The sequence below is a fragment of the Puntigrus tetrazona genome, chromosome 20 (genome assembly GCF_018831695.1).
Source record: "Puntigrus tetrazona isolate hp1 chromosome 20, ASM1883169v1, whole genome shotgun sequence".
Taxonomy (NCBI): domain Eukaryota; kingdom Metazoa; phylum Chordata; class Actinopteri; order Cypriniformes; family Cyprinidae; genus Puntigrus; species Puntigrus tetrazona.
In genome coordinates, this window is record NC_056718.1 from 11,763,617 (window position 1) to 11,786,399 (window position 22,783).

General features: G+C 39.8%; 1 protein-coding gene across 11 annotated transcripts in view; it reads left to right on the forward strand.

Annotated features, from left to right (window-relative positions):
- fryl (furry homolog, like) overlaps positions 1 to 22,783 on the forward strand; it is a 77,252-nt gene that overhangs the window by 46,404 nt on the left and 8,065 nt on the right. For 6 of the 11 annotated variants that reach the window (XM_043218813.1, XM_043218804.1, XM_043218806.1 and 3 more), the window contains 40 exons: positions 462 to 594; positions 702 to 809; positions 1,527 to 1,764; positions 2,180 to 2,344; positions 2,445 to 2,531; positions 2,664 to 2,932; positions 3,286 to 3,505; positions 3,634 to 3,758; positions 3,836 to 3,893; positions 4,060 to 4,151; positions 4,612 to 4,784; positions 5,298 to 5,458; positions 5,549 to 5,659; positions 5,750 to 5,904; positions 5,994 to 6,093; positions 6,184 to 6,352; positions 6,938 to 7,206; positions 7,387 to 7,527; positions 7,653 to 7,821; positions 7,960 to 8,044; positions 8,200 to 8,312; positions 8,556 to 8,706; positions 8,800 to 8,903; positions 8,997 to 9,179; positions 9,323 to 9,518; positions 10,539 to 10,660; positions 10,800 to 10,987; positions 11,465 to 11,559; positions 11,644 to 12,275; positions 12,365 to 12,633; positions 13,239 to 13,379; positions 13,788 to 13,988; positions 14,792 to 14,950; positions 15,070 to 15,144; positions 15,225 to 15,401; positions 15,641 to 15,649; positions 16,064 to 16,258; positions 17,404 to 17,586; positions 20,331 to 20,713; positions 22,427 to 22,634. In XM_043218813.1, the coding sequence (XP_043074748.1) occupies positions 462 to 594; positions 702 to 809; positions 1,527 to 1,764; positions 2,180 to 2,344; positions 2,445 to 2,531; positions 2,664 to 2,932; positions 3,286 to 3,505; positions 3,634 to 3,758; positions 3,836 to 3,893; positions 4,060 to 4,151; positions 4,612 to 4,784; positions 5,298 to 5,458; positions 5,549 to 5,659; positions 5,750 to 5,904; positions 5,994 to 6,093; positions 6,184 to 6,352; positions 6,938 to 7,206; positions 7,387 to 7,527; positions 7,653 to 7,821; positions 7,960 to 8,044; positions 8,200 to 8,312; positions 8,556 to 8,706; positions 8,800 to 8,903; positions 8,997 to 9,179; positions 9,323 to 9,518; positions 10,539 to 10,660; positions 10,800 to 10,987; positions 11,465 to 11,559; positions 11,644 to 12,275; positions 12,365 to 12,633; positions 13,239 to 13,379; positions 13,788 to 13,988; positions 14,792 to 14,950; positions 15,070 to 15,144; positions 15,225 to 15,401; positions 15,641 to 15,649; positions 16,064 to 16,258; positions 17,404 to 17,586; positions 20,331 to 20,713; positions 22,427 to 22,634 (6,812 nt within the window). The remainder of the gene's footprint in view (positions 1 to 461; positions 595 to 701; positions 810 to 1,526; positions 1,765 to 2,179; positions 2,345 to 2,444; positions 2,532 to 2,663; positions 2,933 to 3,285; positions 3,506 to 3,633; positions 3,759 to 3,835; positions 3,894 to 4,059; positions 4,152 to 4,611; positions 4,785 to 5,297; positions 5,459 to 5,548; positions 5,660 to 5,749; positions 5,905 to 5,993; positions 6,094 to 6,183; positions 6,353 to 6,937; positions 7,207 to 7,386; positions 7,528 to 7,652; positions 7,822 to 7,959; positions 8,045 to 8,199; positions 8,313 to 8,555; positions 8,707 to 8,799; positions 8,904 to 8,996; positions 9,180 to 9,322; positions 9,519 to 10,538; positions 10,661 to 10,799; positions 10,988 to 11,464; positions 11,560 to 11,643; positions 12,276 to 12,364; positions 12,634 to 13,238; positions 13,380 to 13,787; positions 13,989 to 14,791; positions 14,951 to 15,069; positions 15,145 to 15,224; positions 15,402 to 15,640; positions 15,650 to 16,063; positions 16,259 to 17,403; positions 17,587 to 20,330; positions 20,714 to 22,426; positions 22,635 to 22,783) is intronic. The other 5 variants (XM_043218805.1, XM_043218808.1, XM_043218815.1 and 2 more) reach the window with 2 other exon arrangements.

Here is a 22,783-nt window from a genome sequence, read left to right on the forward strand (position 1 = left end):
CTCTCCAAAATGAAGCCTGTCCTTACCCTAAATCATTTTAGGTCATATTTGAATAGTTGATTTGAATGTACTTGTGATTCCTGGAGCATGAACTGTCCTCATTTCAGCATAAATACAGTTCAAATTCCTGCCAAGTTCTTTTTTTACGTGGTTTCAAGAAAGTTTGAAATATTTTGGGATTGTAATTGTGGTCCATTCCTTTTTTTAATCTATGTGGGCATTGGTCACAATTTCTTCATATACTTAAATGTAACTTTTTTTAGGAGTTTGTTTAGCTTTTTCCAGGAAAACTCATTGCATGCCCATTAGTGGAGATTGTGGTTTTATTTATCTGGCTTCATTGTTTAGAAGTTGAGGAAATGCCTCTGTATGTAGTCTATTGTAACATTTTTCCGCTCTTGTACCAGATTTTGCGTGTGAACTAAGCTGTTTTTTTCGGTGTTTTGTGTTTGTCTGTGTAGGTATGTCTCTGTATTACCCTCAGGTTAGGAAGGCCCTGGACAACATCCTCAGGCACCTGGATAAAGAAGTGGGACGATCAATGAGCATGACCAACGTTCAGATGTCCAACAAAGAGCCTGAGGACATGATCACGTTAGTTTCTTGAGATTTTGTTTGCATAAGATCTAAGAATTGTTTTAATGATATGGAAATTAATGGTGTTTTTTTATATTTTATTATATGTTTGTACTCTGCTGTAGTGGGGAGCGTAAACCGAAGATTGATCTTTTCCGGACATGTGTAGCTGCCATTCCCAGACTAATCCCAGACGGCATGAGCAGACAGGATCTCATCGAGCTACTGGCCAAGTAATGACCTGTGACCCTCATGTCAACCCTCATTCATCAACGCAAGAAAACTCCAACCATTTCCCAATTCACTAGTTCTGTTGTTGCTCAAGAACAATTACATTTATGCATACTGATCATTCATAGAATTTAATGATTTTATTCTGATTCACAGGCTATCAATTTGGTTCTGTATTAAGTGTAATATTTTGGTTTAAATGTCAACAGGGTGGTTATTACATTTCAGCTATTATTACATAATTTACTTATTGTTACAGTGCAAGTTGTGCAATGTAAAATGCTATGAGTGCACTTTTTTGTATTTGCATATTTCCCAAAATGTTTCATCTTCATAGTTTAAGTAAAGCTAATTGCCTATAACCCAACAATTTGGACAAGGATTTTCAATACAGACAAGCTTAAAGCTTTTCACAAAGTGTTTAATTATTTTAGGTTTGAGTCAAACAGAAAAATCTTATTCGACTTATTCCGAAAGTACCTATACTTATATTAAATGTTAATTTCCATATATTAATGACTTCCTGTAGAACAACCATAATGTGAGTCAGACTTCCTGTGAAGTCGTAACAGCATGTAGTCAGAACTTTTACCGTTTTACCATATCCCACTTGACCTCTGTGGTTCTGGTGATGCATGATGCTGTTATGAAGAGGATGATGTGCTGCATTTATTTATTGCATTCTTTAAACAATGACTTTCATTCTCCCACCCATCCAGACTGACCATCCATATGGATGAGGAGCTGCGTGGTCTGGCGTTCACCACTCTGCAGGCTCTGATGGTGGACTTCCCAGACTGGAGAGAGGACGTGTTGTCTGGTTTTGTGTATTTCATTGTGAGGGAGGTGACTGACGTTCACCCCACACTACTGGACAATGCTGTCAAGATGCTGCTGCAGCTCATCATACAGTGGAGACAGGCGGTACAGAGCAGCAACCGTAGCCATGATTCACAGGTACAAACATACAACAGTTATATGATATAATATTTTTTTAACAAAAAAGTGCCAGTAAAACTTTTATTTATATATATATATATATATATATATATATATATATATATATATATATATATATATATAATTATTATTATTATTATTTATTTTATTATTATTTATTTTATTATTATTATTATTTTTTAAATTATTATAAAATATATATAAAAAAATGTAAGCAGCAGACCTTTTCAGCATCTATTGAGCACCAATTCAGCATATTAGAATTATTTCACTATCATGTGACACTGAAGACTGGAATAATAGAGGCTGAGAATTCAGTTTTTCCATCACAGGAATAGTTTTGTTTTTATATTGTAGTTTATCCTGTATTTTTAGCTTGTAGTTTAACTGTATTTTTTAATGTATTTTTTAGAGCCCATCTCTCCCTCTGGAGCGATCTCCTCTCTGGGCGGTTCTGCATGTGGTGGAGGGTCTTGCTCTGGTGGTGCTGTGTAGCTGTCGACCAGCAACACGCAGACTCGCTGTCAATGTCCTCAAAGAAGTCCGATCACTGCACACGGCCCTTGGCATCGCAAAGGTAGCCATCCGTTCTTAATGACTTCCTGTTGTTCATCTGCATGAGATGATAATTCATATTAAATTCATATTAATTTCTTTGTCTTGTTTCTCTCTCTCAGGGAGATGAGGAGTTGGCTATAGACGTGATGGACAGATTGAGTGCTTCAGTCCTCGAGAGCTTTATTCACCTTACTGGGGCCGATCAGGTAAGGGAAGGCAGGATATTATGTGTGTTTGGATATTGGTGTCCCTCCAGAGAGGAATGCTTAGAAATCTAAAAAAGTCTAAATTAAACTATATGATGTTTGCTTTTTTTTTTGTCCCTTTTTTTGCTGTAGACAAATCTGCTGTACTGTCCTAGTGGAATAGACCTTCAGACTCTGGCAGAGTGGAGCTCGTCTCCCATCAGCCACCAGTTTGATGTGGTAAGCCCCTCCCACATCTGGGTGTTTGCCCATGTGACACAAGGTCAGGACCCCTGGGTCATCAGCCTGTCTAGTTACCTGCGGCAAGAACACCTGCCCAAGCACTGCCCCACTGCGCTGAGCTACGCTTGGGTCTTCGCCTCTACACGCCTTCAGCTGCTTTCACCACAAGTCGACATCAAGTATGTTTTTACATTCAAATGTGTCTATGGGTGATATGGGTAAAAATAATTATACAGTATGTTAAAGCAGTCATATGATGTTACGTTCACTTTCACAACGAAAAACAACTTCTCCAGAACATGGCGCATGCAGCAACACTACAGCGAGAAATATAGTTTTGACTTCTTTCTTTGTATAAACGTTTGGGCGGTTTATGAAAATAGACCTTGTAATCACATCATTTGACCCTTTTAACGTTTTCAGTTTATATTTGATACCCTACATTGTTATCTTTTTTATTCTGCAAACTTTTTATGATATATTTTTATAAGACAGATTATGTGACTTTCCTGTGTAACCTTTGATCTTGCAGCAGCCCGATCAATGCTAAGAAGGTGAACAGCATGAGCAGTAGTAGTGACTCCTATGTGGGCCTTTGGAGGAACTACCTAATCCTCTGCTGCAGTTCTGCCACCTCTTCCACATCTTCATCCTCCTCATCATCTTCCTCATCAGCCCCTGGCTCTGTACGCTGCTCCCCACCTGAAACGCTGGCATCCACCCCAGACAGCGGATATAGTTACGACTCCAAGGTCAGAGATCACGACACCCTACCAGCTGTAATGTCAGATACAATAAATAGCTCTGTTAAGTGTAGTATATTTTTGCACGTTGCCTGACTTGGGACACTGTATTTGAAACAAGATATGTCTCTTTGCAGATCATTAGCATTCCGTCCCCTTCCTCCTTGTTCAAGCATGTGGTTCCCATGATGCGCTCTGAGAGCATGGACATCACTGAGTCTCTAGTCCTGGGGCTTGGCAGGACCAACCCTGTTGCCTTCAGGTACACCTCAAGATCACCTGACACAAAAAGTGCATGCATAATTACATTGCATTTTAACCCAGTGGTGTATCTTACAGAGAGCTGTTGGAGGAGTTAAACCCCATCATTAAAGAAGCGCTTGAGAGAAGGCCAGAGGTGAGTTCACCACAGTTTGACACTTGACCCTGGGAAGGAATGAATGCCTTTGAGGACAAATGTTTCAGCTAGACAATTCAAGCTTTTTGTCCATCTATTCGTGATACAGTTGCAAATCTAAACAGTTTATTGATCCTTGTGTTTTTTTTTTTTCTTGTTTCTGCAGAACATGAAGCGACGCCGGCGTCGTGACATTCTCAGAGTCCAGCTGGTCCGGATATTTGAGCTATTGGCCGATTCTGGAGTCATCAGTCAGATGTAAGTCTCACAACATGTACACTATTGAGGGCAGGAAAAATGTATCAAGCTTTGCAAAAAAATGTAACACTAAATGTAACTGTTTTTAACATTGATCATAAGAAATGTTTCTTGAGCATCATATTAGAAAGATTGTTGAATGATCATGTGACAGAAACATTTTAAATGCTGATATATAAGCTTTGCCATCAAAGTAATAAAGTGCAGTATAAAATATAATTAAGTAGTAAAGTTGTATTTTAAATTGTAAAATATTTCACATATTCACATAAGTCTCTCTTCTTCTTTTTTTTTGAGAAAATCATAAACATTTCTAATGCATTTCAAGTGATCTGTTGCATTTAACAGCTTTCTAAATGATAGTTGGAATGCAATTTCTAACTCCTTTGTTTTGGTAATGCTAATTTCATAGCTAGCACTTTTTGTGTTATAAACAGTAAGGTGTATATTCTTTGTGCAGTGCGAGTGGTGGTCTGGACGGAGAGTCTCACTCTCTGAACAGCACTCTGCTGGAATACGTGGATCTCACACGACAGCTTCTGGAGGCTGAGAACGACAAAGATTCAGACACACTGAGAGACATCCGCTCTCACTTCAGTGCCCTAGTGGCCAATATCATACAGAATGTACCAGGTACACAGCCACAGAAACTTGGGCTTAATAGCTATTAAAGGAACACTCTGCTTTTTTGATAATGGTTAAGTTGAGTTCAATTTCTTTTTTTTATCTTTTCAGCTGATCTCTGGGTCCGGCAGTAGCATATAATCCTGCTGTAAGCAATTGTCCACAGCAGTTTCAGGCACTGCAAAATATCATTGTGCCTGTTGCAGCCATGGTATGGCAGCAAAGGTCCTTGATTATTGCACCGGAATGAGAGCACTGGTTATATCAGGCTAGAAAATCTCTAGAGTCCAGTTTTAAATAGAAAAAATATTGAAACTCTTTGGTCATGTTTAAACAAGATATTAACAGTCTAATCAGATTCAATGATCTATGCTAAGCTACAGCAAAAATTGCTACCACCAGACCTGGAGATTGGCTGAATGGAGTCGAAAATAGTAAAATAGTAAAAAAACTGTTTAACTCTTGGTGTGTTTGAAAATGAGCATATCTTCAAAAGGTGATCTTGTGATTGTGTTTCTGCAGTGCATCAGAGGAGGAGTATATTCCCTCAGCAGTCTCTGAGACATAGTTTGTTCATGCTCTTCAGTCATTGGGCTGGACCCTTCAGCATCATGTTCACACCACTGGACCGATACAGCGATCGCAACATGCAGATCAACAGACACCAGTACTGTGCACTAAAGGTACAGTCTCACCAAAAAACACACATTTGCATTTGCGGTCACCACGGATATCGCTCTCATAAATATGGTGTACGATGTGTGTCTGCACAGGCCATGTCTGCGGTGCTGTGTTGTGGTCCGGTGGCTGATAATGTCGGCCTGTCCTCTGATGGGTATCTGTATAAGTGGTTGGATAACATTCTAGACTCTCAAGATCGCAAGGTAAATGCAGTTAACTCACTTTCTGACATCACCAACCCTAACACTAATTCACTTTCATGAACTTTTGCATGCATGTATTTTTATGCTCAGGTGCATCAGTTGGGCTGTGAGGCTGTGATGTTGTTGTTAGAGCTGAACCCAGACCAGAGCAATCTGATGTTCTGGGCGGTGGATCGCTGCTACACCGGCTCACGCAGAGTAGCTTCAGGCTGCTTCAGAGCCATCGCCAATGTCTTTCATAACAGGTTTGCATTGCAACGTTTTCGTGGTAAATGTGATTTGCATTTGTGTCAATAATTCAGGTTAAATGAATACTGTGTTTCGTCTCTTGTAGGGATTACCAGTTTGACACTGTGGTTTTGCTGAATCTCATCCTGTTTAAAGCTGCTGACTCTTCTAGAGACATCTATGAGGTCGCCATGCAGCTACTGCAGGTCAGTAGAGATTGTTTTAAGCTTTTTTTTCTGTTGAATGATGCCAAGATTGTACAATTGGGTAAATAAAATCATATGTTTGTCAATTAGATCTTGGAGCCCAAACTGTTCCGTTATGCCCATAAACTGGAGATCCAGCGTACCGATGGGGTCTTGTCTCCAGCCTCCCCTCTCCCTCACCTGTACTCGGTGTCCTACTACCAGCTCAGTGAAGAATTGGCACGGACCTACCCTGAACTCACCCTTCCCATCTTCTCAGGTACAAAAGATTGGGGTCAATCTGATTTTTTTATACTTTTTTAATGTAGTCTCTTACGCTCATTAAGGCTGTATTAATTTGATAGAAAAAGTAAAGGGGAAAAAAGTGATGCAGCACTGAATTTTCATCAGCCATTACTCCAGTCTTCAGTGATTCGTGACCCTTTAGAAATTAATTTAATATTCTGATTTATTATCAGTGTTAAAACTGTGATGCTTAATATTATTTTGGAACCTGTGATACTTTTTTCTTTATTTCGCTGATAAACAAAAAGTTAAAAAGAACAGTATTTATTAAAAATTTAACACATGCTGACTAAAAATATTAATTTATTTGAAAAAAGACTGTCTCAAAGTTTTGAAATATAGTGTATATTGTAACACAACATTTTTTACATAAAATAAAAAATATAATAAAATATAAGAAATCTTACTCTCCCAAACTTCTCACAATAGCAATGTACACAAACCATTGCTTATATAACATCGATAACTTTGTGAGTCAAAAATCAAAAAGAGGTTTTCCACCACATAAACATATTATAATATTATATATATATTATATATTTTGTGTTGTTTTACTCAGAGGTGAGTCAGAGAATACAGACAGCACACCCTGGTGGCCGGCAGGTGATGCTGCATTACCTCCTACCCTGGATGAACAACATAGAGCTGGTAGACTTCAAGCCTTCAGCAAGACGTCAAGAGGAACCTCCATCAACAGAGGAAGAGGAGGACGCCCATGAGAGAGAGATGATGATGGTGAACAGCCGTCGTTGGCTGAAAGGAGAGGGCTGGGGCTCACCACATGCCACTACCATGATCCTCAACAACCTCATGTTCATGACTGCAAAGGTACACATGCTACATGACCACTGTGTGCCGACTGGGGTACAGGTGTAAATATCTGCAAACGTCATAGCAAACATCATTTTTCCATTTAATTTTAGTTTTTCATTTTATATAAATACCAAATTTATACCCAAGTTTTTGAAGGTGATCATTGCATGACTGTCATATGGTCTGATTTTACAGTACGGTGATGAATTTGCATGGTCAGAGATTGAGAACGTCTGGACCACTTTAGCTGACAGCTGGCCTAAAAATCTAAAGATCATCCTGCACTTTCTCATCAGCATGTCTGGAGTCAACAGTGAACCGAGTCTCCTGCCTTATGTGAGTGACACCTGTCCTGGCCAGATACTCAATCCTTAAGAAAGATGGGCTGCTCTTGAGAATTTGCCCATGTTACTTAATAACGTGCTGCTGTGTTTCTGATTGAGTTTCCTAATATTTTTCAGGTGAAGCGTGTGGTAGTGTATCTGGGCAGGGATAAGACGATGCAGCTGCTGGAGGAGTTAATGTATGAGCTAGAGCTAACAGACCCTGTATCCTCAGCCGTCACTCATATGGATAACCCACCTTACTACCGCATTACTTCCTCTTACAAGATCCCTTCTGTTACATCAGGTATACATGCTTTAAATGCCTTGCGTTTATCAACATGGCCTTTAAAAAAATAAGATTAAGATTGTTAGATTAACAGGAGATCTAAGGAAGCATTCACATTATCATTGTCATTTTGTTGAAATGTTTTGCTATTTCCAGGAACAACATCCAGTAGTAACACCATGGTACCTGGACCTGATGGACACCATGAGAGCAAAATCAAAGATTCCAATATGGAGGACAGGTAAACTGTTTCCAGATTCAGGAATGTGTTCCATTTACAAACAAAAAACTTTTTACTAATCCTACTAAAAATAAAACAAGCTCTGTTTATTAGCTATTGCTGACTGGTTGTTCTTTCTGAATGTAACTGAATGTAACTTTTGTATCTCTGCACAGTTACACTCACTTGGACATCTACACTGGTCTGAACAGTAATCTGAACAGACAGCACCATCGACTGGAGTCCCGTTACAGCAGCAGCTCGGGAGGATCCTATGAGGAGGAGAAGAGTGAGTACATTAACATCACTGTCCTCAAACATCTGATGTTGCTCCTGCTCTGACCAAAAAAACACTCAGTCCGAATGTATAAAGGATGGCTATAAAGATTTGAAAATCTTTTCATTTCAAATAAAAAATTAACAGTATTACTGTTAATCCTGTATTTTGATCAGATAAATGCATGCGTTGGTGAGCATAAGAGATTAGAGAGGTCTGAAACGGTGTGTATAAACATGTTCTTTCTCTTTGTAGGTGACTCTATGCCTGTCTATGCTAACTGGCGTCTAAAGGTGATGGACCATAACCGGCCTGAGCCCCTCCCATTTCCTCCCACTGGCGGCTGCTGGTCACCTCTGGTCGATTACCTGCCTGAGACCACCACACCTGGAGTGTCCCTACACAGGTAACTTGACGTACTCAGTGTGTCATAAATCAGACTCGGTGTTGTTCTCTTTGGAATTTCATTGCTGACAACACCTTGCCATTTTATTTACAGGTGTAACATTGCAGTGATCTTGCTGACTGACCTCATTGTGGACCATGGGGTCAAAGTGGAATGGAGCTCATACCTTCACCTGCTGCTGCATGCCATTTTTATAGGTAACGCATTTACAGCCGTACAGTTTATGAAGAAACATCATCACTGGAATGGTCACATTGTATGTCCTAAAATGCATATATTTGCGCTTGTAGGCTTCGACCATCAGCATCCTGAGGTCTATGAACACTGCAAACGTTTACTGCTCCACCTGCTGGTTGTCCAGGGCACCAACAGCAGCGTCCAGTCACTAGCGTCTGTGCTTCTTCGAAACCGTGAGCTGAACGAGCCCAGAGTTCTGACAGTCAAACCCACTCTTCAGGAGTTCAACCTCACAGGTACTTAAAAGTAAAGCATTGGCCATTTGCATTGGCTTGTCCGTCTGTAGTGTGCTTGTACAACTAATTGATAATAGTAATTAATTAATAGTAAGTGAATTAAATGAACTACAGTAATAATTAAGCATCTGTTTGTCTCCCAGGTGTTACAGAACTGATGCCAGACTACCAGCCGTCTCCTATGACAGACTCTGGCCTGAGCTCCAGCTCCACTTCCTCTAGTATCAGTCTGGGTAGCTCAGTGCTGCCTCACCTCCCCCCGACTCTCCTTAATGAAGTGGACCTGTCTGCAGAGCAGGACGAGAAGGTCAAAAACCTCATTGAGTTCATCAGCTCAAGGTAAGGGGTCTCTGCAGGCCAGTCTGTCAAATTCTTCATCTTAGGGCTGTGATTTCATTATCTAAATGTGGAATACACCAAGCATTTTAATCAATAACATGCAATCTTTCTTAAGAGTTTCGTATGTTCAGGAGTGCTTCTGGCAAACAATGAAATAGGTCGAGTTTAATAATTGCTCAAAGCTTTCCATGACAATTCATAAAAATACATATTTGCTTTTATTTAAATTAATTACTTTTATGACAGAAATGTATAATAATATTCTTTTGTGAAAATGTACCTATCAGTAGTAATGCATTTAAAAATAACATTTCAGCCAATTGATTAACTTGTAGAAGTTAGAAATTAATTTTATTACACACCATTTTTGAGGAGAGATTTTTATAAAACTGCCAAACATGTAATGCATCCTTTGTATGTTATGTTTATATCATGAAAAAAAATCTATACATTTTTTTTTTTTTTTTTTTTTTTGGTCGTATCAACCAATACCTTTCTGGAGAAACTTCCCCCGAATCGTTGAGGATAGAAGTAAATAACAAATGTGTAAATAAAAGATATAGTTTTAAGTATTAGTAATAGTACGTCCTTTCTAGTATGTTTTTCTTATAGTTGTCTTTACATAAAAAGAAGGGAAGCGTTTTAACGTCAAAAATACAAAAATTTAGGTTTAAATAACAGTGGGTTTTTTTTTAATAATCAATGTGGTTCCTGCCTAGTTTCCCTGGATACATATCTAATGTACATTTATTTCTTGTTAAGATACTGTATTTTTTCCTCTGCCTGCAGCCATGTCTAACAGGAGAGGGTATTGTTGCCTTGCATGTGTGTGTGTGTGTGTGTGTGTGTGTGTGTGTGCGCGCTCAGTCTCATCTGTGTGAATGTTTGATTCAGAGTGGTTTTTTACATAATGGTTGTTTATTGAGAGTTGTGTGAGCCTGCTTTGCCTTTGTTCTATGTTAGACATTTCCCATTTTGTCAATTCCTCAAATTCTGTTCTTTTGATTGATTGGCCCATAGGAAACGTGGTCCGCTGTGGAACCATGAAGACGTCTCTCCCAAAAACCCCAACATCAAAAGTGCTGATCAACTTAGTGTATTCCTCCGCCATGTTGTCAACGTCTTTAAACAGACACCATCTGGTAAGACACAATTTTTGCTCATTTCACTGCACTGTAGAGGACAAGCTTCCATATCAAGCCATGCTGATTTTATTCTTTAAGAAAATGGAAATATTTCAGCTGTGGTTGTGATGGGTTCTTGTGCTGCGTGTTTAATTAGGTTACCAGTTGGAGCAGGAACTGAGTGAAGTTGCTCTGCAGACAGCTCTGTCTTGCTCATCAAGGCATTACGCTGGTCGCTCTTTCCAGATCTTCAGAGCACTGAAACAGCCACTCACAGCCTCCACGCTGTCAGACGTGCTTTCTCGTCTGGTAGAGACTGTGGGAGATCCAGGGGAAGAGGCTCAGGTATATAGAAATATCCCAGTCTTCCAGAAGTACTGATAAGAAAACAATAGCAGGCCTCAACAATGAGAATTTGTTTCTTCTCAGCTAATCGGGACAGTTCTTCAGATTTTTTTTACTTGACATTCCAACATACTTAATAATATTTTAGGCTATATGTGTGTGTGTGTGAGTGTATAAGAAGTATGTTGGAATAATTTTGAATAATTTACTTTTATTTAAATTAATAAAAATGTGTATTTAAATAATGCATTTTTCTAATGAAAATTACAATTTCTTAAAATACTTTTTTGACATTTGTGTTAATATTCTTACCATTTTAACAAAACATCATCTACTTCAGTCTACTACTTTTAGATTTTACTTTTTTTCAGACTTGCATCAGTGCGCATATTGGCCCAATCTGAAATGCCAAGACAGGCTTTGCTATGGTATGCTATGTAAACGGTCATAGTCAAACATTTTATATGTCTCTTGCAGGGTTTTGTTATCGAGTTGCTGTTGACACTAGAGGCTGGTATAGACACTCTTGCTGAAACAATGAAGAGCTATGACCTGCTCACTGCACTCTCACAGTAAGACAACGTTATTTATTTTCATATTATGTAACACACTTTTTTTACCCAAATAAACCTGAGACACTGTCTCCATCTCTGTAGGGCCTCCCATGATCCTCTGCAGGGCACCAAATTTGCCAATAACAGGAAAAGTACCGGTCAACTGAACCTCGGCAGTGGAAGTTTCTTGCATGTCCATTACAGCCATGCTCGCAGCAACTCGCTCCGTGCCAGTCTGATGGGTGAACGCCTAGGAGATCGGCGCCGCAGCAATACCCTCGATGTAGCCGACCGACTGGGTGGCAGCCACGGAAATTTAGCCCGCACGCGGAGTTTATCATCGTTACGAGAAGATGGTGTTCGTGGTGATGGAGGAGGAGGCGGAACCGGAGGAGGATCTGGTGAGGTGGTGCCACCAACCGACCCCACCAACCTGATGGCGACTGTCTTCTGGATAGCAACGTCCCTGTTGGAGTCCGATTATGAGTTTGAGTACTTGCTGGCACTCAGGCTGCTGAACCGACTGCTGGCCCAAATGCCCCTGGAGAAGCCGGACAGCAGAGAGAAGCTGGAGAGAGTGCAGGCCAAACTGAAGTGGTACAACTTCCCCGGCCTGCTGACGCTCTTCCTGAAGGGTTTCACTTCAGCTGCAACACAGGAGCTCACGATTCACCTCCTCAGTAAACTCATCACCGTGTCGCGACACACACTCATAGACCCCTCGCAGCTAGCAGGTGCGCCGTTGGGTCATTAATCAATATTTGTTTCAGTAATTTAGGATGTGTTAGTGTATTTATTTCTGAACATATTTTCTTTCTGTCAGGTTTTCCTCTGAATATCCTGTGCCTGCTTCCACACCTGGTCCAGCACTTTGACAACCCCACAGTGTTCTGTAAGGAGACGGCTGATCGGATCGCCAAAGTATGTGCTGAAGAAAAGTCAGCCACACTGGCCAACCTGGCACACATGATGAGCTTGTATTCAACTCACAGTTACTCGAGAGACAGCACCAACTGGATCAACGTGGTGTGCCGCTACTTGCACGATTCCTTCTCTGAAATCACCTTTAACCTGGTCACATACCTAGCTGAGGTAAATTTGAATAGAAGAATTTGATTTACATACTGTGCCTTATTTCATATAGTTGGATTCAGTAAAAATTAGATGCAAGTAAAAATAGTTTTTCAGACAGCACCCTGTTGTCAGAAAAAGCCACTGAATAATTTCTTCAGAGTAAACTGAGAAGTTGAAATAAATATATAAATGTTATGCATGGATGCTTATATATTTAGTAATTTTATCTGTTTCTTACTACTCTCTTATGCTCACCGAGGCTATATTCTTTATTCTATTGAAGAATTCAGTAAAAATTCATTATTCAAATATTCAAATTCAAATATTATTTTGATATAATTTAATATTGAAATTGCAGTTTTCTGTTTTAAAATGTCATTTATTCCTGTTATGGCAAAGCTGATTTTTCAGAAGCCTTTACTCCAAGCTTTATTATCATTGTTGAGAACAGTTGTGCTGCTTCATATTTTTGTTCAAACTGTGTATTTTTGTAATTCTTTGATATTTATTTATTTATTTATTTATTTGCACACTTAAATCAATCACAAAGTCTCCATCCACATTTTTCTGTCATATAACTTGGTCCTGAAGTATATATAAAATGCATTTGACTTATGTTTCAGCTCTTGGAGAAGGGCTTGAACAGCATGCAGCAGTCTTTGCTACAGATCATCTACAGTTTACTGAGTCACATTGACCTGTCTGCTGCTCCTGTCAAACAGTTCAACTTGGAAATCATGAAGATCATTGGCAAATATGTACAGGTCTGTGTACAGCTTTCTCTTTCTGCTGTTAACACTCAGAAGATCAATCCCTCCAATAATTTATTTTAGTATCCCGGTCTCTTTTTTGAGAGATCGTGAAGACGGAGCATTCCATGTGTGTTTGAATTCCTTTATCTGTTCTCCATTGCCTGGGGGTGTGTTTGTAGTAATGGACAGTGGACTTTGCTGTAGTATGTATTAGTCTGTATGAAATGCCTGGGAGCGGTTTGTTTTGTGAGGCTGTTTTGAGGAGCTATAAGCTGCATCATCACTTTCCTCCTCTGTGGTCTTTGTTGAAGCTTTTCATCTCACGAGTCCCTCAAGGTTAAATCAGGACAAAAGAGAAGGAGGTATGGTGAAAAATGGCTGAAGTGTTGTTGTGTTTGTTGTGTCTGTGCGTTGCTACAGAGCCCGTACTGGAAGGAGGCCCAGAACATTCTGAAGTTAGTGGTGTCTCGCTCTGCTAGTTTAGTGGTTCCTGATGAGGTGCAGCGCTCCTACAGCACAGAGTCCACCGGCTCCCCGGAGATCGCTTTCACTCGCATATTCAACAACTCATCCAAAGAACTGCCAGGAAAAACGCTGGACTTCCACTTTGACATCTCAGAGGTGCTTGGATTGCCATCTTCTCTGTCTTCTGTCACTTTTATTTAGTTGTTTTATTTATACTCTTCAAAAGTTTGAGATCAGTAAGATGTTGTACAACGAAATGAATACTTTTATTTAGCAAGGCTGCATTAAATTGATCAAAAGTGAAGTTACAAGGGATTTCCGTTTTAAAATAAATGCTGGTATTTTAAGTTTTTGTTCTTCACATGCTGAGGGAAAAAAAGTATCAGTTTCCTCAAACATATGAAAACATTTATACAGATAAGCCATGTTTTTTGAGCGGCAAATCAGCATAATCGGATTTCTGAAGGATCATGTGAAACTGAAGACTGGAGTAGTGGCTTTATATCACAGAAATACTTTACATTTTATTGTATATTAAAGTGCCTCTATTATCAATATGCTAATGTTTCACTTTGACTTCACAATGAAACAGCTTGGGACTTTTTTAAAAAATGACTTGTTTTAATGATTCAGAGTCACCTTTTTTTTTTTTTTTTTTTTTTGAGGGAAAAATTTTATTCACAGTGAGGTTCCAGATTTAAAACGTTGCAGGATGTTTTCATTCACTTAGAACTGTGTTATACACTGCGTTTTTCTAAAATCCATAATAGGGGCACTTTAAAACTGTGATTTAAAATTCAGCGGAAAAAAACAACCCATTATTACTGTTTAACTGTATTTATGAGATTCTTTTTTTTTCCCCCTCACCAACCCCAAATTTCTGAAGGCTTATGTATGTCTAGTGTAGATATAAACACTTTGTAGCTTTTTTTGACATCTTTTTAACATTTGACCCACAGACACCTATTATAGGTCACAAGTACGGAGACCAGCGAAGTGCAGGGCGTAATGGAAAACCGCAGGTAATTGCCGTGACAAGAAGCACGTCCTCTACTTCCTCCGGCTCCAATTCAAATGGGCTGGTACCAGTGAGCTGGAAGAGACCGCAGCTCTCACAGGTATTGTCAATCATTGTGAAAATCTTTTTATTCTAAATTAACCAACTGCAGCTTAAATTTTTCATTTTCTTTTTTTAACTCTCATTGTAATGGTTATATTTGTCGTTGTCTGCTTTTAGAGGAGAACACGGGAGAAATTGATGAACGTCCTGTCTCTGTGTGGTCCAGAGTCTGGCATGCCTAAAAACCCCTCTGTAAGTTTTTCTTTCTTGTATTCATAACATTATCAGGTTGCGTAGTTTTAGAGATGACTAATTACACCTCTTTTCTGTAGGTGGTGTTCTCTTCAAATGAGGATTTGGATGCAGGTGACCAACAGACCAGTCTGATCCCGACTGTAGAGGAAGTGACACGGGAGGAGGAAGTGCAAGCAGAAGATGCAGGAAGTGAACAGCAGTTTGGTGTCTTTAAGGACTTTGACTTCCTGGATGTTGAGTTGGAGGATGGAGAGGTGAGCACTGATGCTCTGGACATTTTGCTACATATTTTGATAATTAACAGACAATTCTGAAAGTATTTTGTCTTGCAAGGATCTCAGAACTGATTCATGTTCTCATCCTTAACAAAGAGAGAGTCTATGTGTGTTTGTATTTCTCTGACATCACCTGTGTCCGTTTGTATGTCTCCACATTATCTCTGTCTTAACTATCCCTAACACTCTTGTTATCTTTCTTCTTCTTTTGCATCCAGGAGCTTCAGGTAAGTTTTAAGCAGAGTTTAGGAAAAAGTTGTTTTAGTTTTTTTTTCTAATTGATTAGCCTCATCATTCATTTTGAAAATGTTTCTAACTTCTCGCTATCCAATCAAGTGGGTTTGTTTTTATACTTGTACCTAAATGAGTTTCTCAGGGACATGGATGTTGCAAATGAACAAGTTTAATTGAAATGGAATGTCAATTTTGAATATAGGATTTCGAGTTTTTGGCCATTTTTGTGTTGTTTTCTGTCTTCACCGACCCCACTGTGCTCTGTGGTTGTGCGTGTTGTGTTGTGATTTGTATAGTGTAATAATTTAATTTCTTATCCTTTATTTTCTCTATAATTCACACAGCTTGCTTGCAGTTAAATGGTGAAGTGCTTTGCTCTCATTGGCTTTCTACTGTTCCACCTGCAGGGGGAGAGCATGGACAACTTCAACTGGGGTGTGAGACGTCGCTCTCTGGACAGCATTGACAAAGGTGACACCCCATCTCTGCAGGACTGCCAGTATTCCGGCAGCACACCCAGTCTCATCCAGCCAGAGGACACCGATGAGTCATCTGAGGAGGAGGTACTGAGCGCTAGCCAGATTCTCACCCGCTCCAACCTCGTAAGTCCCCTCTCCTCTGGGCCCCCTCCACACAGGGGGCACCGGCATGGTGTGTCTGTGCGCCAAACTGGGCTTAGACGCTGCCACGGCCTATCTAGGCGGGGTTAGATGCTTGCTTTCTGCATAACCCGCACTTCCAGTGTCTTTAGACGAGTGCCTTCTGCACTTCTCCCTGCTGCCAAGCAAACTATTTATTTTTAGTATTCCCAAAACCTTTCTTTGACCTTTTAATTTAATTTTGTTGCATAATTTGTTTTGGGTAAGTATGGGGATGGGGACCCAAATTTTCAGTCTTTTTTATTAGCCAGAGTAACTTTGCAGTGGTTTTCATTTCTTATACTAACTTAGCTGTTTAGACCCATGACAGCATGATCTCATTTAGAGGCCTACACGGAATCTGCACACAGATGTGTGTGTGTGTGTGTGTGTGTGTGTGTGTGTGTGTGTGTGTGTGTATAATATATAAAATTTGTGTAATTTGATTATACTTTTAGCTTAAAACAAAGACGAGGCATTGTACATTTGTGGAGACATGCTCTTAAGTCATTCTTAATACTTACATTATGTAATTGTCTGTAAAATTTCTGTGAAATTATTTTCAGCAAATAGCATCAACTTATCCAGACTGCTTATCAAACAGTTTATTCCAGAGATTAATTGAATGCAAAAAAAAAAAGCATATTCCTTGTGGGCCTTCTCATTACTTGAATGGACTCAAATAGTTTTTTCTGCATGAATGTTTAGATGTAAACTTTTATATATATTTCAAACCTCTAAGTTTTTTCACCCTTCTGCTTGCTATGGGGCATGAGCTACTAAGCAGAGCTTAAGAAAACCAATTGTTTAAATGCTGCTGAGTGAAAGTCATTTTCCTTTTCCTGTTTTTGTCTTATTTCTTCACACACTGTTTAAACTGAAAACTGAAAGTTGAAATGTAATTAGTTTTGCCAGGCTCACAAAATTTTTCTGGCATGTCGCATGTTGTCATGATAAAAGCCAAATTAAATATAAAGAAGTACAGGACTCTTTTTCATTAATCCGTTATATTTGCATGCAGCATAACACTTACTTTAGGGTAGAGAATTCTACAGCAGATGCATTATGCTGATTAATTTTTCTTTTTTTTTTTTTTTTTTTTTACATAGCTTAATAGTGATTCAGCGACCGAAGATGCCATATCTAATCACATGGACTCCCTCCAGCAGTCACAAGAGTCCTCCAGCAGTGCCCTGACAGAAGAGGCCACGCCCACCCCACCGCTGCCCCGCCCAGACAGTCCCACCCCTGAGACCGCCCACTCTGACAGCAATAGCAGCCAGCTGCCTGAGGTGGGATCAATCAGGAGTCTCAATAAATTGTGGTGCACGGGTGCTATTTAGCAATTTGCTTTTTGCTCTCTTGTGGAGTCAACTTGTGCTGTTTTCTCACCTATCATTTTCCTACATCGTCCAAAAATGTCAATGTCAAGCTTTTAATGCCGACTTTGCTGCTAAAGTGTTTCCGGAAAGTGTTACATTTTGAACACTGGGCACTATCTGTTTCCTCTGCCAGAATACTGGCTCATGTTCTCTTTTTCTCACCGGGTGTTGCTTTATGGGATGCCTGTCATTAGATAATGATTGACTGCTATGAGGGTGGGGCTTGCTTGCCTGCTTGATGTTTGATTGGGGGAAAGATTATCAAAGACAAACATACACCTCAGGCCTGCTGTGCTAGAACTACCTCAAATTTGGTCCCAGAAAGGTTGAAAAACACAGACGTTAACACGCTTTAGGCTCTGACGAAGACCACTCACTTCTATCCATGGACCTGCAACGTCATTGTGAGTATTAGTGAAAACCCACCATGCTATGAGAATTGAAAGGCCGTATCCCCAAAAGTGAAGGCTATTTTTTTTCGGTGGAACACAAATAATTTTGAAGAAAATTCATGCTGATTTTTTTTTTTCCTTTTAATGATAGCAGTCACCACATGCTGTCAGGCTCCAGAATTACACGGAAAACTCCAACAAAAGTAGTCTATATATAATTCAGTCATTGTATTTCAAGTCTTCTGAAACAATGTGATAGCTTTGCATTGTAAACAGACATTTGATGTTAACCAATGGCATTCTGTGTTATTGACATCAAGTTTAAACATATGAAAGGTACAGTGAAGGGGAATGCGTTTAAAGAATAACAACTACATTACTGTTCCTAGCAAAAAGCTGATTTCAGAAGACTTTAAATGTAGCAAATCAATAGTTTGGAACACTTTTTATGGAGCTCTTTTTGTGTTATTTTTAAGGCCTGGCATCTCCTGGTCACTTTATGCTGTCATTGTATGGAAAATACAGTGTGAAGATTCTTTAAAGTGTATTTTGTGTTTCAGTGGGACAGTATGAGGGCGAATAAGTGGAAACCATTTTTTGGTGAACTATCCCTGTTAATGAAAAAGCATGCAGTACTTATCAAATAAAACAAAGGCACAGCCCGACTGAGAGAACATTAAAGACTGCTAACAGGCTTTAACCAGCTATGTTACTAACACTGTAACTTAACTAACTGCTCATATCTGAGTTCATTTGTTGATGTTTGAATGACACAGTTCTATTTTAGAAAAACAATCTTTTTACGACGTTCCCACAGGTCAACCTTTATACACGCAACCATAACTGTCCAGATGATTTCCAGTCAAAATGAAACTCTGCATATCCCCTGGTCACAATTCACAGGAGAATACTCCTCCTGTTAATGTTAATGAATGAACAACTTTTGATCAATACTTACTCAGTCCAGCCAAGACCAGTTGAGTCCGGTCCAGTCATTCCTCAATATCAGCTCAAGGGCATCTCGCCTGTCATTCTCCAGCTCTTAGCGTAATGAGTCCAGATAAAACCATCGATAGTCTTACTCATCTGCTTGGCCACCACAGCCAAGAACGCCTAAAAGCTTTCTCTAATACCTCCTCTACTTTGGCTCCACGCCACCCTCCCTTCTTCTGTTAATGCATTAGACTCATAAATAGATAGGAGGAGGAGGAGGAGGAGGAGGAGAAGAGAAAAAGAAACTCGTTCAATTAGGTTTTTTTTTTTTTTTTTTTTTTTTTTTGGTTGTCTCCTTTAAGTTTGAATAAACCATGAGTCTGAGATGGAACAGTTTGTTCCCAGAGATGTTTTACCATCATTCCTGTTGTGTTCTGGAATTTAACTTAATAATAACATCTGTCATACATCTCAAAGATCTCTTGAGTTACAGACATTGAGCTCATGTGACACTATCAATTGTTGCATAATTTGTTTGATTGGCTGAATTTTGAACCTTCCAACGATCAATTGTATATAGTGGTTGACTGATATATTTTGCCAATATTTGACATTTTCAGTTTATCGTCATAAGTTTGGCTAATGTGTCTGAAGCAATACTCTATTACAGAGCATTTTATGTAAAGCATATAAAAGCAGCTTGCTATTTACTATTTTTAGATTAAATGTTTAACATACCTGTGAACCTCCAAATAACAAGTATGTAAGGCTCAGGGAAAAGATATTTCTCCATTATTTTGATTGATTGATTTAATAGTCCAGACGCTATTTAGCTCTGTGCATTTATGTGATTTATGAATGGAAATACAGTGGTCCATTTAATATAGATCCACTGATGTCACAGGTTTATTCCTCAGCTGGTCACATTTGCATTGTAAGTCAATGGTGAAAGATTAGCCCCGTACCATTATTGATTTTTCCTCTCTTAATAAAAGCACTGAACGTGTACAGCAAGGCCATTTTGCGAGTGGTGGTGCTTAAGAGTCCCTTGGTGACGTTCACTCTAAGTGTAATGTTTACTACCTAGTCTGAATCCTGAATGTTGACCCAAATAAATAGTCTTTTCTATTTCAGTAAAAATGAATAGTTTCTACAGCAACAGTTCTAGAGTGTCATGCTTAGTGCACACATTACATAACTCGAAGATTCAGATTTTGTGTATTATTATTCCTGTATAAAGTACTTCGAGGTGTTATTGTCCCCCAACATACATGTTTCCCTCTTTGCCCCAGTCCTGACTTCCCTTTACTGTCATATTCACAATTGCAGGATGCTAGTGTAACAGCAGCGGATGAATTGAGCAGCAGTGTCAGTGAGGATACGGGGTTTGGCAGTGCTCCTCCTTTACCCTCAGATCACCCTGAGCTCTGCGACTTACCTGACTCCCAGGACCCCACCGACGACCTGGACCCAGCACCCCCTCCGCCACCAGCTGTGGACAGCCCGCCTGGATCCCTCTTTGATGACGAGCCGGTGCTGCCAGCCCCCGTCATAGACTCCACCTCGGACTCCATGTGTGAGGAGGAGACTGTTCTGCCCCTTGCCCTGGACTCGGCCCCCGATTCAGTATGTGAGGAGGACGTGACACTGGCTCTGAAAGAGCTAGATGATAGGTGCGAGGAAGAAGAGGCAGATTTTTTCGGCATGTGCAGGTTGGTCTGTGCTTTCTGTAGTAATCATTCATGTAGTTTAAAGTTGAGTCAGTCATGGTTCTGAAACCCTACAGTTGTCTACCACCTACATAGACAGCTACCTTCAAGGCAGCATCCTAACCAGAGTACATGTGTTACTCGCATACCTGGTTACACATGTATCTCTACTCACATGAAGTGCATCATATGAAATTATCGGTTATGGAATGAAGATTCACGTCTGACATTTTTCTTTAAAATTGGCATTATTTTTTTTGGGATGCAGATGAGTATAGGTATCTATGTAAGTGCTGGTACTTCAGAATGGGTTAAGGCTGGGATTTAGCATATTTAAAGTATTTGATAAACATATACAGTGTGTAGAGAGCATTCGCTCGGTATCATCTTATTTTTGACCAAGATGGCTTTTAAAGACTTTTGCATCTGAACTTTTCAAATATAGCTGCACTATATTCCCTATTATTTGTAACTTTCAAAAGGAACCACTAACCAAAAATATAGCGAAAACAGTAATATTGTGAAATACTTTTCTGTTTTAAAATGGCTCTTAAAATGTTTTGAAATGTAATTTATACCTGCAGCGGAAAAGCTAAATTTGTGTGATATTGCCTTAAATTGTTGGGTTTTTTTCCTCAACACAAAGCTTTCTGTTTTTTTTATACAAAATGTACCCACTAAAATGTCATTCAGTGTCATTCATCTTGTCAGGCATATTTTGCATATTTTCATTACATTGTTTTACAAAAAAACTGTACTACATATCACTGTTTATTTTGGAATTTTAGACTTTTTTTTTTTTTGCTCAGTACCGCTTAATCCAACATATTGCTCATCTTCTACTGTGAATAATATGGATGAGTTGTATTAATGCTGTGAATAGTGATCTCACACTTGGCAACATCATTGCTTTTGAAGGTCAGCCATCTATACACAAGCTCAATGTCCCCACAAACTCACTTTATTCATTCTTAAACACACACACACACTTCCTCTGCAGTGCTATATATCATCCCCTAAACCCTGACGTGTCCGGCTCTTCCGTGATCGATTAATAAAAATTAGCCAGCGATTCAGCAAAGGACTCTAATTAGATTTATGTGCATGCGCTGTGCGATGAGGCCCTTTCTGTGCTCTTACTGGCAACCTTCTACGGCTGAGACTCTTTGAACAGAAAGAGAGCCCGTAGCCGTGTGTGAACCGCTCTTGTGCGTCGCAGCGGCGAGTGGGGGAGGGAGTGAGAGGGAAAAACAGAGAACGTCACAAACGCAGCGGGAGAATTTAGGCTGACACGTGAGGTGAAAAGCTCGGAGAGGGAGCGACGGGGGGAAAAAAGCATCAGAGCAGGAAGACAGTGAAGGGAACGATAAAAGCTGTTAGTGAAGATGAAGATGAAGGCAATGTCCTCCACATCCTTCAGCAGCACTGGTTTCAGATTCTTCTATTCGGTCTGCTTCATCAAGCTCTTCGGCCCTACAGGCCTGTAAGTGTGTGCATGTTGTTTTTCTGTGCCTCTGCAGTAGATTTTGACTGTAACAACACTGCAGCGCAGGACATCTGCAGCGACTAGAGAGAGAGGGAGAGAGGAGGGAGAGCTTGATAAAAAGAACAGCATGTCTCTGTTTACGTTTCTCCTTCGTGAATGATGTAACGCTTTGTGTTGGTGCTCGCGTCTCTATATGTGTCTGAGTCTGCTGTCTTTGTCTCTGTTTACAGTCAAGATGAGGGCGACGCAGACGGCTTTCCTGAACTCCAGGCCTCTCCACCTCCGTCGCCCTTTCTCTCGGCTATTTTGGCAGCATTCCAACCCGTAGCCTATGACGACGAGGAGGACGCTTGGCGTTGCCATGTCAACCAGATGTTGTCGGACTCGGACGGGTCGTGTGCTGTTTACACCTTCCACGTGTTCTCACGACTCTTCCAGGTAAAAATGAGAGCGTTCGTGAGTGCATTATTAATATTAATTCAGATACACTACAGTGTACTACTTACTACAGTGTAGTACATTTGTACTACTGTACAAATCTGATGTTAGTAAGAATTTTATTTCTTTCATTTAACAAGGAAAGACTA